General features: G+C 41.7%; 1 protein-coding gene across 1 annotated transcript; it reads right to left on the bottom strand.

Annotated features, from left to right (window-relative positions):
• Window positions 1–34: 34 nt before the first annotated feature.
• On the bottom strand, window positions 35–8,417 carry myo1ha (myosin IHa). Its single transcript, XM_088413345.1, has 31 exons — window positions 8,286–8,417; window positions 8,098–8,213; window positions 7,824–8,022; window positions 7,655–7,735; window positions 6,930–7,109; window positions 6,755–6,853; window positions 6,564–6,680; window positions 6,412–6,483; window positions 6,205–6,324; window positions 6,054–6,121; window positions 5,372–5,477; window positions 5,056–5,136; window positions 4,883–4,974; window positions 4,623–4,717; window positions 4,013–4,059; window positions 3,808–3,888; window positions 3,548–3,653; window positions 3,358–3,475; window positions 3,157–3,270; window positions 2,313–2,389; window positions 2,164–2,232; window positions 1,993–2,077; window positions 1,747–1,909; window positions 1,597–1,680; window positions 1,431–1,524; window positions 1,087–1,142; window positions 878–1,013; window positions 727–797; window positions 515–612; window positions 324–423; window positions 35–214 (listed from the first exon to the last, which is right to left on the bottom strand). Exons 1-31 carry the CDS (start codon window positions 8,412–8,414, stop codon window positions 188–190), a joined length of 3,081 nt encoding a protein of 1,026 aa, XP_088269471.1. The 5' UTR covers window positions 8,415–8,417; the 3' UTR covers window positions 35–187.
• Window positions 8,418–17,366: the final 8,949 nt, after the last annotated feature.

Raw genomic sequence — 17,366 nt, 5'->3', positions numbered from 1 at the left:
TAAAATATTCAATTATATGGATGTCAATGGAATTAGTGAGCAATTATCATTCTTGAAATAGGCCCATCCCAAAGTGCTTTGCTGAGGTCAGACGTGTATCCTCCCGTGGCCATGTCGAGCCATCTTTGGGGTCTCTGATGAAATATGCAGAGGCCTCTGGTGTGTCTCCTCTCTTACGCCCCTCGTGTTACCTCGGCCTGGCCCGAGTGGAAACCTGGAATGGCAAATGTTGCTGATTCAAGCAATTACTTCCTCCGCCTTGAACCCAAAAGCATTGTTGTGATATGATGCAAAAAAAAGTTCTCTTGACAACACCAACACACCACAACGAGGTGTCCATTCTTGGCCTTGTACACGTTTGGCTCTGGGCCTGTGCTGAATTCTACCGCGCTCTCTTTTCCAGCCTGAATTTCTATCTTGACGCTGCACACCAATGCAAAGGCAAATACTTTGATCAGGATGCACATATTGTAATATTCTAAATCGACTCTTTATCTTTCCATCTGTGACTTACCTGCCCTGACACACTCTGACCACATTCTGTTTGTTAGCAATGATGCTAAGTTTGGTCACCAACTCAAACAAGTGGTTGCACTGCAGTACAAGATCTCCCTGAAAATATGCCACTCATTCAACATGTCAATGACGTTTGACAATTTTAAGTACTGTGGCGTACTATTCTAAAATGAGCATACACTATCAATCTTATTGGGTAGACCTCTGTACCTTTTCTTTGGGGTCCTCGCATGCCACGTGTAGCACAATGATGCTGTCTGTCAAATTACTGACTGAAATCCCTACAATGGGGATAGTTCATAAACTTAAAAGTTGAACAGAAAATGGTAAGGGATGGAGTGTAGGGGACGACGATGGCGACCTTTGAGAGCGGTATACAAAATCCTCTGCTTGATCCTGGCGTCCTCCACCATGTAGACCGCCGCCTGGGTGAATATGAGCTGCCGCGGCCTCGTTTTGAAACCGTTTCTGTCATATTTAATCATTGGGACGCTGTACTGCAGGAATACAAGTTCCATCACAGCATAATGGATTTGATTCTAGACAATCAGCATTGAATGAAAAACTTACCTTGATTTGCTCATGACGAATCGTTTGCAGGACTCTCACATTGATGTCTTGATCACCTAAAACCATGTTTCAAATGTTCAAGCGAGTGTGACTTTTTACTCCAAATAGTGACCAGATCGTTATTATTATTCATATTTTCTCAACCGCGGTGCATGCAGCCCAATTATTTTAAAAAGGCATCAATTTCAGAGGAGATCTTTGACTTCTACGGTCTCTGCCGCTTCTTGCCCTGGATGGACAAGTGCGACTGAATATAGATGGCTGGAGTCATTTTGATCATGAGTCTCATCATGATAGCAGCGCCTGCGTGATTATTTTCAGAGTGTGCGAAGTATTTCACTCACTGATTCGGGTTTCCACGAAAGGTTGCGCAACACTTTGTGGATAACTTTCCTTTTTCCCCTTGAACATGGAGCTGGCAATGAATTTCATTTGAAGCTAAATAAAACACAAACGAAAAGTGCAATAGTTAAAAATGCTAACACTAAATAAGAATAAACAATGTGCTACCTGCGCTTTTCTCTGGGCTGTGATCCCTCTTACGTATTTCCGCACCATGAGGCGGTAGTGCAGTTTACGAAGTATTTCTGATGTCTGGAGCGTGAAGAAATGGAATAGGTCAGTCAAACTGCACACGGTACATTTTTGCATCGACCTTACCTCAACCAGTACTTGTGGCGGAGACAGCCACGTGGTTTTATCCAAAACTGTCTTTGGCAAGTTCTCTTTGAGCCTGTTCAGGTAATTCTGCCTCACAAAGGCCAAATACTCCGAGTTATCTGTGACCTTTGCTTGCCCTCTGGTCATGTAGCCTTTGATGAATCTGAAAATAAAATAGTATACAGAAAACTGTTTCACACCCCATTTGAGTTGAGCCGAGTGTTCTTCCTGAAATCGTTTTCTTACTGTTTAATGACTTTTACAGCCCATGCTCTCTTGTCTCTCTCCTTCCTTGCTTGCACTCCTCTCCAGCATGTCTCAATCTTTGTTGCTGTGGGCAACAAACATAGAAAGAAAGTGGAATAATCTACCTGCGCCAAATTGCTCATTAATTCAGGAAGCATCTCATGCTTGTACCAGCCTCCTTCTGTTTTCTAAACTCGCCCTTTGCCCGGTAGCCTTTATATTTCGCCTGGAGTCTGGTGGCTGAAATGTAAAGAACCCTTTGTTCGATTTGCGACGAGTCAAGCCTTGATCGGGGTGGATAGAATTGGATTTGCTCTCACCTAATTGATGTTTACACTTTTCAAAAGCATCCTCTGTGGCATACAGAGTTCTTGGATGACGGATGAATATTTTGCTTCTAAAAAGAAATAGGGGTTAAACATGTATTTGTTTCATTTAAATTCTCAAAAAGAATTCAAATAAAGCAAAGTAGAGTCAGACAGAAGATTTGGCAGTGGGAGGGCTGCACATGCCAGTCGAATCCGCGACCTGATTATATCTTAAAATTGAAGGTGTGCCAAAAAAAATCAATTCTCCAAAAAAATCAAGATTCTTATTTACTAACATTGAAAACCAATATATAATAATCCCAAAATGTTTTTGATCAATCAAAAAAATATATCAGCTCCACGTCGGCTTCCGCATAACTAAGCTGAACGCACACCACCGAGGAAGAGACAACAACATCACGTCACACGCCAACAACCCGCTGCAAAGGCCACCTTCAAAACAAACACATCAAAATATGCATGGATGTCAATGCAAGGGTCATACTACGTTTTTATGTTTAACTATAAATGTTATACAAACAATGTGGGCTTTCTAGCAATATAAAAACTGGCCTATATCAAGAAGAATGATTGGGTGAAATTACTTTGATAATAATTGTGATAAATGGTCCATCAGGACAATTAGGTTTACAATACCAAATCAAACAATAACCGTTCTCGTGATCATAGATCACGTAGATCATGACGACTTTGTATGATGAATTTTGAAGATTGTGCCGCCTATTTATCCTGTAACTCTGAACATGTTTTTTCACTGCAAATACATGCCAAAGTTAAAGTTGAGGCAACATACAAAAGTAGTGACTTAAAGTATAAACAAAAACATTTTTCCCACCTTCCCATTTTGTACTCATTTGGAAAATAGCCCAGATGTTGAACCAGCACCAAAACACCATCAGCAGGTTCTCCTCTCCAGTGCGGCCAGGTGGCAGGGCACAAAGCTTTATAGCTGTTCAGTGAAACAAAGAGTTGAATCAGCATAATGTACGCTACTCGAGGAATCATAAATTTGTTCTAGCCCTGCATTGCACCATACCGCTGTAAAAAGACTTCATACTTCCGTCTATAAGCAAAACCAGCACGCCTGACTCTCAGGTGCTGCATCAAGCCCAAATATTTGATCTGGTGTCTGATCAGAGCTTCATCAAACTGTCCTGGTTTTAAGAAGTAGACTCAGTGAAAAACTCGTTTTTTCTTCTTCTAAAAACAACTTTCACTCAATGTACCTGGCTCCCTGGAGTCATTGGGTTTAAGGCAACGTATGTACCAGGCTTCTTTGGCCATGAGGATCTCTGTCAGCTTCAGCAGGCTGCTCTTAAACTGGGTGGCCACCTACACACAAAATGTGACTCATGATCCAGTCAACAGCTCATGTGTCAGGTACACATGGCTTGAAGATGAGATGTCACACTGCCACTGACAGTAGTTGCTGGACGCTGTCCGACAGATGTAACTGGGTTTGACGGTGGAATAGAGAACAACTTACTGTTTCTGGTCTTCGCCTGCTGTCTGGGTCCATGCAGGAGAAGCATTGCCTGACAATTGTGTTTTTTGATTGACCTATCAGCTGGAAGAACACAAGAATGCATCGTGAGGTTGTCTTTACTAATTGATTCAAATTGTCAAGCGTTCCTGTTCAAATTCACAACTACAATGGAGTCGAAAGTCTTCAATTAAATTTGTATACTTACATCTTTAAGATTTTTGTATAAGAGGTCATTATTTTTATCCAGAAAACCTACAAAAGATATAACAGCGCTTTAGGTAGTTTGCTCAAAACAATATTTCAAGGGGAAGTCATTTCAAACTCTTTCTTTACAATAATATGATGAAACTGGGCTAAATATGCTGTTGTTGTTTTTTATTTAATTCAATGACGTTCAATGAAATTAAATGAAATATATGAACAAAGCGGCAAAAGCCACTTGTTTTGATCCATCTCATTGGGGATGGATATTTGGCAACTTTCTGAAAATGACTTCACAATTGCTCAGCGCTCAGGTAACGAGCGTCACATGACCAAAGTCAGAAAACAAGTTTGCCGCATCTGAAGGTTACCTGGTCCCTTAGCGACTAAGATGTCATTTTCGGTTGACAGTGAGTGGCAAAATGGCCGCCCCCTGAGATGAATAACAATGGGTGGGTTTTACTGCTTAGCTCATATCTTGCAAGCACAATACTAATCGGCATGATGTGTTAGACTAGTGGGGGAATATAGAACATATTTTTGACAGGAAAACGTAGCCTTAACTATCCCTTTAAACATGCAAGAGTTACGAGGAAGCTTGAGCTTTAATTTACCCACAACACAATAGGTGACCTCTCCGGCATAATGCAAGAGACGAAAATCTCCCCTCTCCAGCGTCCTCCGTGTCTTTTTGTCCGCCAGCTTGTGTCTACACTCGAAGAGGAAGAAAAAAGATTACAGATGAGTTTCTTTGCAGCAGATAACTGATAAAGATGAGACAGGAGATTTCAGTTGGTATTGTTTCAAACTCAATCATGGCAATGTTAATTATGAAACGGTCATACTATGAGCTCCCGGTGTGATGTGAACTCACGACACAAAGTGAGGGTGATTCCCCATTCTTTGCTCCAGTCTTTCGAGGAAGGTGAGATCCGTAGCATCTCCTGGCCTCAGACACTCCTCATCCTGTGTGTTCACAAAGAACAGTGCAGAATAATGGTCTCCCATTAAAGTCTGGATGGTATGTTTGTCTGAGCGAGCACGCACCAGGATTGATATAATTCCCCTGTGTTTCTCCTCCACGAGGTCACAGATGATCTTGTTATTGAAGAATTGCACCGGCTCCCACTGAGGAAAACAAAGTGTATACGGAACGCTTTTCAAAATTAGCCCGATAAATGAACACATTAAGGATACATGTGCATGGCAATAGGCACAGCTAGACTACAATCATAACTTACGTAATACCGTAATGTTAATGAAACAGTGATAATATGACATTTCAGTGTGATGTGTGTTGTGAACTCATGACACTGAACTTAAAGTTAAAAGTTTTTTTAAGTTTTGGGTTGAGTCACAGTACCTCAATGTCTTCCGCTTCATATTCTTCCTGCTCTGCCTTGAGCGTGAGCTGGATGAAAAGTTGCTGGAGCTTCTCATTGCAGTAGTTTATGCAGAACTGCTCGAAACTGAAGGGGAAAACACAAAAGCCAAATATACTGCACGGTCATACATTTCTTTATCAGTTAACAACAAATCACCCTGATGCCCATACTCAATGTATTGATCTCCTAAAAATGTACATATACAACAGATTATACATCTGCAATATTAATTACCATTAGGGTATCACACTATGATTAACATATACGTGTTCTGCTGCAGAATTAGGGCAATGCAATTGTACACAATAGATAGATAGATAGATAGATAGATAGATAGATAGATAGATAGATGGATGGATGGATGGATGGATGGATGGATGGATGGATGGATGGATGGATGGATGGATGGATGGATGGATGGATGGGTGGGTGGGTGGGTAGGTAGGTAGGTAGGTAGGTAGATAGATAGATAGATAGATAGATAGATAGATAGATAGATAGATAGATAGATAGATAGATAGATAGATAGATAGATAGATAGATAGATAGATAGATAGATAGATAGATAGATAGATAGATAGATAGATAGATAGATAGATAGATAGATAGATAGATAGATAGATAGATAGATAGATGCATTCGAAAGGCAAAGTGGCCAACCTGTTAATGTTAAAAACCTCAAAACCATAGATGTCCAAGAGTCCAATGACAGTTTTTCTTGAAGGATCCTGAAGTTAAAAATAACAACACTATTAATCAAGTGTTTCACAGTACTTCAATTTGACAAAGATGTCCCATTTTCTCCACTCACAGTGTTCTCCATAGATTCATTTATCCTGTTAACCAACCAGGTGAAGGTATGTCCATAAATGGCCTTGGCCAAGGCATCCCTCACATAGATGGCGTGATCCAGAGAAAATGGACTGAGCACCTAAACAACAGTCAAATACAGTTGAATGAGTCAACGTTATGTTTGGATTGTGCGACATTTCTATTAGGAAGGGATTGCCAATCACACCTGGTCTGTTTTGGCTTCAATCTTCCTGTATGTGAAGCCTTCTTGCAGCTTGTGAGCATCAACTCCAAGAAGCTGTAACGATATGATACAAGCCAATGGACTTTGTAGGTACTTGTGCTGAAAATCATTGACACTTTGCATACATTTCTTACGTTTGAGACCCAGCGTAACTCTGCATTTTTGTTGCTGAGAGTGGCATGACCTTTATTGTCAGGCTCAAACTTCACATTCCCCAGGTGAAGAACACTGGCAACAATCCCCAACAAGTGCTGCGCACAATTTGCAAGGCGGTTAAAATGATTTCTGTTGACTCTAGATCAAAGCATCAGTGAAACGAACTTACATTCGTGTTGGTCGCATCGATGTCAATAACTTGAAGGGCATTTTTGACCGTCTTCCAGTCATGTTTGTCGTTGATGGAAGGCACGATGGCACACTCTCCCTGTTGGATAATTGACGCAGCGACAATTGGCAAAGGTGCAAATTTCCGCAATCACCTCAATCGTACATGCACCTACTTGTGTTAGATAGCTGTAATGCTGGCAGTCCCTCTCCAGGCCCAGCTGGTGCAGCAGATCTTCCTCTCCCCCCTCCAGGAGCTGGTAGAAAATGTGGAAGTTTCTCTCCCCGTGGTTCTGATGGACCACCCTCGACTTTTCAAGCAAGTAGTTCAGGATGTGGCCACCGACTGCATCCCCCTGTTGCGCAACAGAAAACAGGTAGCGTAACGTCTTTCACAAACAGCACAGAGTCTTTAAGTTGATGTACCCCCCTGAGAATATTTGTAATTTTTTTTCAGTCAGGGCAAAGCGTTTTGTGATTTACAAAAAAAAGTCTCTTTCTGATTTAATAAACATCAGAATTACATTTGTAGTGGTGTTTTACTGTACGTCTGGCTTGTCTTCTGGAAAATTTCTATGGACATTTGTATAAAATTGAACAAAATAAATGCATGCAACATTTTGCAAAGGAGTCACTATAACATTTATTTAGCAGTAAGTAGTGTCATGTTCCAATTAATTTGCTCTTAATTTGATAAGAAAAATATATTGTCGTGGCATTAAAAAAACATTACATTGCTGATAAAGTGCTGATCCATTTCCCAGACCACTTGCCGCCACTTACCCTCAGGGGTACACAGATTATTCGAGAACATATGTTTCCAACTATGTTGCAACTTCCAAGAATCCTGCAACACGTTCTGTTCATGTTTGTAATACGCATCTTTGAATCTGACTCTTACCTCACTATCAAATTGAATGTCCATATATTTCCCAAACCGGCTTGAGTTGTCATTTTTCAATGTTTTAGCGTTCCCAAAAGCCTGCGGGAGAAAAACAATTTGTAATTGATGCAAGCATGAGCCTATTTTGGCAAGTGTCATTACAGCATAATGGAGCATTGAAGAAGACCTCTAGGACAGGGTTGGACATGAGCATTTTGTCCCTGACGGTGTTTAGCAGAGCGGTGCTTGGACAGCTGACGGCATAATACTGCAGAATCTTTTTGGAGGCTTCCGTCTTCCCTGCGCCGCTCTCTCCTGAGATGAGGATGAAGTGATTGCTGAACTCTGTCAGCATGGTGTGATAGGCGTTGTCGGCCAGGGCGTAGCTAAGAACGAGCAGATGTCACCGTTTTATGTCAAGCATGAACCACAGTCGTTATGAACACTCGTTTTGCACTCACATGTGAGGTGGAAGCTCAAAAAAGTTGACCCCCATGTACACATCCATCTGTTTCTTGTTGTAGATATCCAACTCTTTATATGGGTTCACAGATATCAATAAAGTGCCGATGTACGTCTAGAAGCGGAAGTCAAAGTTGAATGACATTGATGAGTGAAATACAATGTAGACAGTTCTGTATGCACTCACATAAATGAGATCCTTGCTGAAGCGTTTCTTGAGGTTGTTGAGGAAGGCTCCCTCCGAGGTTTCATCCAGAAGAACAAAGTCCTGAATACCAACCTGGTCCCTCGCATTAAGGGCGCCCTCCATGTCCATCTCCACCTGTGCAAAACACGTTCCAGCAGTCATTATGATTTGTCTCACAAGATGAAATGCTTCAAATTTCCCTGAACTCTAAGGAGCCACAATAGTTCACCAGCAAGTGGAGACATTTTGTGACATAGTGTCATACAGACACACATCATATATTGTAAACTCTAATTTTATTTCTACTAGTGCTTTCAAGCATTTTTTTAACAAATTAATTGGAAAATGTTCAATATTTAATTACAATACTCACACTTTTTTCAAAATATTTTCCACAATGCTTCAAACCAGTAAACTTGAGTAGTTTGTACGCTTTGTTTCAAAGACTGTTGTCTTTGAATGCTGTCTCTGATCTTTTAATATGAACTGTTGAGCAGAATTACCAAATCTGACTCAACACAACAGAATTCTCAGAAGAAAAATGTCTAAACTTCTCACTTCTCGGTGTATTTTTGCCCATGTGCACCACACTCCAGCAGCATTTGTGAGACCCTGCGGTGGTAACTTGAACGGGGCGTTTTGCCCTCTGAAATAGTAAGCCAAAGACAACTAGTTGAAATAAGCTCAGTTTTATTTTTTCCAATCTGGGATGCGAACCATTTCGGTCAAAGTTGAAGGTCTCGCCCCGAAGAAGCCTCTCTCCAGATCCACATCATGATGCAATGCCGAGAGCCAAAAACCGGACCCCATCCATGCTTCGGTTGCACCAAGAAATGATGATGAGCAGAATCTGTGACAAAGGGCAGCCTTGGCGGAGTCCAACCTTCACTGGAAATGAATTCGACCTACTGCCGGCAATGTGGACCAAACTCTGACCTTGGTCGTGCAGGGACCTAACAGCTCTTATCAAGCTGTTCGATGCACCGTATTCGCAAAGCACCCCCGACAGGACTCCAGAGGGACTCGGTCGAATGCCTTTTCCAAGTCCACAAAACACACCAGTTGGGCAAACTCTCATGGACCCTCGAAGACCCTGTTGAGGGTGTAGAGCTGGCCCACTATTCCACGGCCCGGACAAAAACCCTGTTCCTCCTGAATCCGAAGTTAGACGTCTTGACGGACCCTGAATGTGTTAAGCTGTTTTTTGGGCAAAAGTTGCTTACTTGGAAGAATTTACGTTATGAAGCAGATTGTGTTGTTTTGTTTATCACATAATTACCACGTAACTTATTGTATTAATCTACGATTCAGGACTTTTTAAAATAATGAACGCGTGTCTTTCATGAGAGGGTGTTTCCAACTTTTGACTAGCAATAGTAACATTTTCTAAGCGTGTCCCCGGTAAATCAGAGCATTTAACGTTCAACTTCTGGAAGAATAAAAACTCAGCGAGTGTACCAAATTTCGGCAAGCGCAACCGAAGCCGCTGTACATTCGTAACCGGTGTCAGTGTTTGAATGGCTTCATGGGTAAAATAGAGCTAGAAAACAGCAGAAAAAAAGTACAAACGTGTTGCCTGTTTGATCTATTGAGTGCACTGGTCCAGAGGTTGGATGTGACATCGAGGCGGAGCTCCGATTCCGTGCACGTGAACACACAGAAGCTATGGTTTCATGGAGCACGGTCACCTTGGCCCCCGACCTGCATGTTTCACCAGAGCCGATGCACCGAGCAAAACGCAACACACTGTGCAAATGGGACTTTGGGGAGCCCTCCGAAAAACAGCGGCACATTCAATAAGCGTAGTGGGAAAAATTCCACCGATCCCTTTTGCATTCTCAGCACCAACACCCAGACCAAAGGTTTTCCCACCTTTTGTTGGTTTTGTGTTTTCTCCTCTCTTTTGGAAGCACAAGTCCTTTGATTCTCAATTCTCTCTGTAAAAACATTTTAAAAAGATAATCCATTGGATCTAATTGACACAAAGCCCTTCACCCCCTCCTATCCTGCCCCCTATCCTTTGCCTATGGCCCTCATTTCTTCTGAGAAAGGCCAAGTGTTTTTGTCCTGTAAATACCACGAAGCAGAAACAAAAAAGATGTCTTTAAAATGCAGTCTACAATCCATTACACATATTCCCCCTGCATATCCATTGAGTAATTATTCATTAGAAAACATTTAACGTCACAATGAATTTCACACTAGGCAGTCGAAACACAATGGAGGAGATTTGGCCTATTTTGGGGCGAGGAGGGGCGGGGGGGTTGGCTGTACAGAGGAAGGGCGAAGGCGAAGGCTGGAGACGGAGGTGGGGGGTGCAGTATTTGTCTGATCTGAGAAGCTCTGAAACAGGGCCGTCTTGAGACAACGGAGCAGACTAAATAGTGCAGTAACGGTCTGTGCCCCGCTGCTTGCTGTGACACTCATTTAGTGTGCCTTGAGGGGGAACAATAGAGGCTTGTTCTTAGTTATCCTGTGCTGTAATTTGGACTTCATTACTTTGCCTGGGGGCCCCACTGGAAGGAGAAAAGAGGCTAGTCAGATGTTTTTTTTCCATACGACAGTTTCTGTCCCCTTATATGCTCTTTCCCCTTCTCCTGGACAATACCCCAACCCACCCGGCCAGCCCTGTGTCCCCCGCCATTAACCCTTAGCCGCCCCACCCCACCCGCTTTAAGCCAATGAGACAGGTGAACAATATCATTGAAGGAAGCCTTTTTGGGACGTCAGAATCAATCTGGTGATGTGATGGGGGCGATGCCGGTGTGTGTGTTATCTTTGAGACCCCCTTCATTCGTGGGAAGAAATTTCTTTTGGGGCGGCACAAGTAGACAATATGGTAGGATAGCGTGACTTAGGGGCCTGTCAGACAGTATTACAAGTAAAAACATGGACGGATAAGCGCCTGTAAAAAGGACGATCCATGAATTTACTGGTCATAATCATGCTAATGTTTTAGGTTTTCATTTGCTGTCTGTAGGAGTTCACTGTTTTTGCCCGTCTTTTAAATGCTGTCGCTTTTGTAGAGAACTTCAATGCATCTCTAATAAAGACGGACAAGATGTGATTTGCCGATCAGCGTGAAAATTCAGTGGATCCTCCAAAGTGGAACACAATCATGTGACTTCCAAGATGTTCAAATTACAATACAGGTTTTCCCAGTGGGAATAATGTAAAGCGTATTTATTTCCAGGTTCCGCATAATGAAGTACCATTTTAATTAGGAGTGTCGGATTAACAGATTAATTGTGATCAATGAATAACTGTCATAGTCCAAGTGTTAACACACCTTGATGTGGGCCCTGACTGGCCGTCAGAGCCAACTGACAGCCAGTCAATTAATTGTATTAATAAGCTGGCAATTGATCGTTTGTAATTGATCATTTAAGAAATACAACCGCCATTGATGTATTATATTTTGCGGTGAGCTGTATTCCCCGTCCCCGATAGGTTATTAAGTTATGATTGGTAATTTTCCCCACAGTCCCCTTCTGGAGGAGGTTGGCTGCTGCAAAAGTAGATCTTGCGGCAAAAAAGTTTGGGCACCCCTGCTCTAGATCCATAATTATGTAATTTCTCATTTTTTAAATCTCTTGACGGCACTATATTTGATATCACTAAGTGTCATACAAACAATAGGTTTACTGTCTTGTTGTGGCATCACCAAAAAGAAAAAAGATGAAACCTTTGAGCATTTGCCTTTGGAAAATAGGACTCTGCGACCTTTTTGAGGACTGTTTTACCTGATACAGCCTTAAGAAAATCTGTTCAAAAAACACATTCCAATCGGAATAAACTCGTGCAGTATTTCTCAATGTTTTCCTCAATTCTTCTAAAGTGTCTCATGCCCAAAGAACCTCCTTTTCCATTTGGGCAATATGTTTGAGTAAAAGACTATACACTGATTTTCGAGCAGGCCAAAATTCGGAGATGTTAAAAGGTCAAAATGAGCATGGTTTCAATGCTGAAAAAATTCAACTTAACTAAAGCAGATGGAGGATTATTGCAGAGAAAAGCAATGTGCGCAGCCGAAAAAGGCATGTGCGAAAGCAGGCACTTGCTTTTTCTGATGAATTTTTTATCTGGGAAAATTTTAGAAGCATCTCTGTTGCCGATTCTATTTATTTTGATGAAAAGCCAACAAAGACTGTTACCACCTATCATGTTGTTACTACAATTGTATTGGATAGAAATGTGTACAGTAATAAAATATTTGTGAGCCCCATCTGGCCAACAGTGGGATGAATGCTCTTTCGGTAGGGCTTTATGAGATCATGTCCTTGCTCCGTCAGTGCTGCACAACCCTTTGTATTGTAATTAAGAGATGTTCCCTCATCTTGTCTAGAGTGTCACTATTCCCAAAGACTCTGTGACCTCATCCATGCGAGAAGCAGCCTTAAATGGAGGGGAGAAAATACACAAACAATGTACAAGTAATGAACAAAGTAAAACAGTGGGAAGTTTCATCCGGCTGAAACCTATGCATAGGTATAGAATTAAGATATAAGTAATCAATAGCCATCAGGTCTACTGCACAACTACCACACCTGTGTTGTAGCCCCCAAAAACCACAAACCCCAACGCAAAGACATTAGAACTGGAGTAACCCACAACCCAGTGATTCAGGAAATGGCCAAACCTGCATGTCTGAAGTTGTATTTTTGTGCCGTCTTTCATGAAATCTTCCGACCTCCCGTGTCCACTTGCATTTAGTCACCTGGGGGAAATGCAGTCAAAGTGCCAACGAATCCGCCCTATGCTAAAGCCGTGTAGGTGTTGCTGCTTGGAGGCCTGTGCACACGTCCGCCCCATCCTGACCCGCAATTAGGCCACAGTGCACCGGGTGCTTAATCATTCATGTCGTGGGAGGTGGAGGAACCAAGATATCTTATTCAGTTCTTACCTGAGTGTCTACTTCTATGCTGAGTGTCGCGTAACCGTCTAGAAACTAGATCTAAACCACTCAATTTCACCACCCCCTCCAACCTTTCACCATCTTCTTCTTCTTTAGCACTTCTTCAAGTGCTCTGAGCTCCAATGTATAGCCCCCCAAAAATCCCACTCCAAGGCTTCCTCTCCCATTCCAACATGCGTGTCTGGTTACTGATCTTTGATTAGGTGGCTAGATAAGAGGACATACTTGATTAATTAATCAGCGTCACAAAGCTGTGTTGGAGAAGGTCTTTGTTGTCGCGAGAGGACTCATCTGCCAAAATTGATTCCCTGCTTGGGTGAAAACTGATTTGATGTGACCATCATCAGGTCTTCTTACTCCCATGCCATTGATACAAAACGTCTGTGTTACTTAGAGGCTCCAGATATTTCTTTTATCTACATGAGAGAAGCAAAATGTTCAAGCTGTAAGAGCTTGCAAAAAGAGACCAGGTGAGAGGAATTAACTGTTTACTACTGTTACCCGGTAACGGCCATTAAGCACGCACACACTAACGCACCCCCATGGAACCACAGGTGTCCACTTTCTTTGTTCTACTGTCCCACATAAAGTTAAAAAAGGAAGTGTATTTCCCCTCATATGTTAATCGATTAACTACTGGAAATTTTTCAGTCATCCACTTCGACGATTGAGCGGTTGAGCTTCTTTGAACGATCCGGTCCGGAGAAGTTGTCAAGGTTACCTTGATTTGCCCCACCTCTCCCCCGGCTGAGAGGTCCAGCAATGCTTGTCCAATCTTAACAAGCTTTGTGCTACCCACTGGGCTCTGATTCAGCACGAGACCCGGCAAATCCAATTACACAGGAGTCAGAGAGGTTGATTTTCTCATTATAGATTCCATGCTGAGAATGAGAGCTGATGATAACACTCGCATCACACCACGGCTGCCCCTTCACTCATTTTGTCCTCCCCTTTTTGTTCTGCCGCTCTTCCTATCTCATTCTTTGCTCAAATAGCTCCTTTTTTCTCTTGTCTTTCTTTCCATTGCTGCTACTTTCATAGTCTGTTATTCTCATTTTTGAGAGGCCCGTAACAAACGTCGGACCCATCCATCGTCTTGGTTCTAAAGAGACGGGTCAAAGAGGTTACCTACCTGATGAGGGCGAAATATATTTGTGCTTTGTTCAAGAACCACCGTAGTAGATTTTTAACCATATGTAGGACCTCCTGTATATGTCAACTATAATACTGGCAGTTTAAAAATCCAGCCTTCAAATAGTGTACATCAATCTAAATTGACTAAGTGTCAGATTAGGAAACTCCATGTGCCCGCTGTGCCAAATGAGAAGTAACTTAGGCTCTTTTAGAGATGAGACTATTTCTACTAAGTCAACTCTGAGAAAGGAAGAGGACTTTTGCTCCAGCAGCAGTGAACCAGACTGACCCAGCATCAGACCCAAGGTCAATCAAAGGTCCACACCATTGACTGACCCCAGTAAACTGAACACAAAAGAAGCTTTTCCGCAATCTCTCAAGACATAAAGATGAATGCTGGGTGACCCATTGATAGCACTGCCGATTGGCTGACTGACTGTCAGACCAAATTACCAACTGGTCAACGTTTGCTAATGGTTGGCTGACTGGCTGACTGACTGACTGACCTTTTTTTTTTTTTTATTTGATGACTTGGTCATGATGTGTCATTGCAAAAAAACTATTTAAAAAATCTTTTAAGTTACTTTGCTCTTTATATAATATTCTCAATATATAATATCCTCATGATACCCCGCTTGTTAATTTGTGTCCACTGGGGTGGACAGTTGCTTTGAGCTTTGTCTTTTGTCTGCGAAGACTGACCCACTGACTGACTGACTGACTGACTGACTTGGGTGAATGACTAACCAACGTATTGTCTTCTGACTAGATGTCAGACCCCCTGCTTGATTTGTTGACAGGTAGACCCAACTGAGCAACCGCGTGAGTGACTTCCAATATGAGCCAACTCGTGGACTGATGAAAAACTGACCAAGATCACTGCCTGATAGGCAGACTGACTCAATAACCTATTGGCTGACCAACTAAGTGATCCACGCACAAAGAAGATGTTTGTGGCTTGTTTGGGAGCCCGTAGCACAACATTTATGCTTAGGTTCATCTAAGCATGGTTGACAGCAGCTTATCCCGGGTGGCCAGAGGGTCACCCCGGGTGATGTGCTGCTCTTTGGAGTGGAGGGGTCTCTGCCCAGAGAGGAGATTGTAGTGGTGAGTTGACCTCATTCTCAGAAGTGCTTGTGTGTTTTGAGTAAATACTTGGTGCGAGACAAAAATGCAGGCTACAAACACGGGCAAGCCCTCAGGCGGTGATCCCATTGTTTCCCCATTACTCCTGAACAGGCATGGGAAAGGAAAGCTGTCACTCTTGTCACTGAGCCGCAGGAAGTCCCCTTGCTCTCATGCACTGGTTGCCCTGAGTTATCACACATATAGCCAGGTCAAAGCTGCTCAAAACAGTTTAACAAACTGTTTTACATACACTTTCAGTGTCTGACCACTGACATGGTGATATTATGCAATGCAACAGAAGGTTCTTATGAGAAAAATATTGACATGTCATGTTCAGTGGCAGCATATGTATGTTATCTAATAATTACTTCACAGTTGCCAGGTTTTCACAACAATCTACCATATCACATACTCATTGGGCACCCAATCCAGTGCAACAATAACTAATCCATATGAAAACAGCGTCAAGATCATCAGGTGTACAGCAGGCAAACATCCAAGTCTCTGGAAAAACTTAATTTACTACAAATTATGTGTATTTGTTCATCTACTGAATATGTGTACACAAAGGTGACATGACAGGCCACTTAAGTGTATACACCTATCGTCATTTCATTCAACAGAATAGTAGCAACAGGAAATGGTCAACTAAATATGAACACACAGAGCAAGTAGATTTGTGAATACATTGAGAAATGATCACATTATTTCATTCGATTCCTTTAATATATATACAGTATATATATATATATATATATATATATATATATATATATATATATATATATATATATATATATATATATATATATATATATATATATATATAGAGAGAGAGAGAGAGAGAGAGAGAGAGAGAGAGAGAGAGAGAGAGAGAGAGAGAGAGAGAGGAATATAGAAATTCTTTTTTTTTGATGGTGTAATGTGGCTTAGTAAAACACTTCATGTGCCTTGGCTCAGAAAACGTTGAGAAACACTGATAACTATCCAATGCGCTGCTCGAAAAATATATCTTTACAAAGATGATTGATAATTTTAGTTGGTATTTCACAGTATAATGGAATTGTAGTTGACGGTGTTGTATAACTGAAATGTGTTTCTGATATTTTTGTCAACTAGCTGCAAGATGCAAAATATTAGTGACTTCACCCTTAATAAACCAACAACCACAATCATAAAGTTATTGTTGAAATATTAGCTCACAGTGTTAGCATTTGTATCATTAGAAATGCCATCTTCTCATAATCTTTATACAGTGGCTAGCATTAGGTTTTGCAGGTGTAGCAAAGTGAAAAAAAAAACAATAAATTATTTTCCACTAGGTGGCAGAAAGTATATACTGTGCCGTGTTTAACCTTTGTACTTTTTCCACTTTTTTGAGTGTGAGTTGATATTTTTCCAATTTAAAACGTGATGTGCCTTGGCACAATAAACGTTATGAAACACTGGCAGATGAGTGGGCTCTAGGACCATGGGGATAGGTACCGTGAGGTCTTTTTTTTTGTCCGTTACGTTCATGCATGTAATCATTGATTGTCCCTTTGTGACACACCGATTTACCATCTGTGGGCTCTCATGGGGATGCTTACGTCCTGTCACTGCGGTCTTTGAAAGCCCCCCTCCTTCTTCCAACCACCTTCCAAATAAGACAGCACATGACATCCCATGGCCTCACCTTTCATTGTAGCATTTCCCCTGAATTTTTCGAGAAAAGCCGTTTAAAGCCAAAACTAAATCGTATACTCGTTTGTGAATCTGAGGTTCCGTGCAAGCATATTAGATAGCTACAAGCAATTTCGCAAACTACAGTATAAGATGAAAAATACCCAAGGGTCTTCGTGCCCAATTTAGAGCTCAGTTTAAAGTATAGGCAGACTTCGACGATGAAGTTTTTTCTTCAGTGA

Source organism: Hippichthys cyanospilos, chromosome 1 (genome assembly GCF_059441005.1).
Source record: "Hippichthys cyanospilos isolate Australia breed blue-spotted pipefish chromosome 1, RoL_Hcya_1.0, whole genome shotgun sequence".
Classification (NCBI taxonomy): Eukaryota; Metazoa; Chordata; class Actinopteri; order Syngnathiformes; family Syngnathidae; genus Hippichthys; species Hippichthys cyanospilos.
Note: the sequence above shows the minus strand (reverse complement) of the source record. Positions and strands in the feature narration are given on the sequence as shown.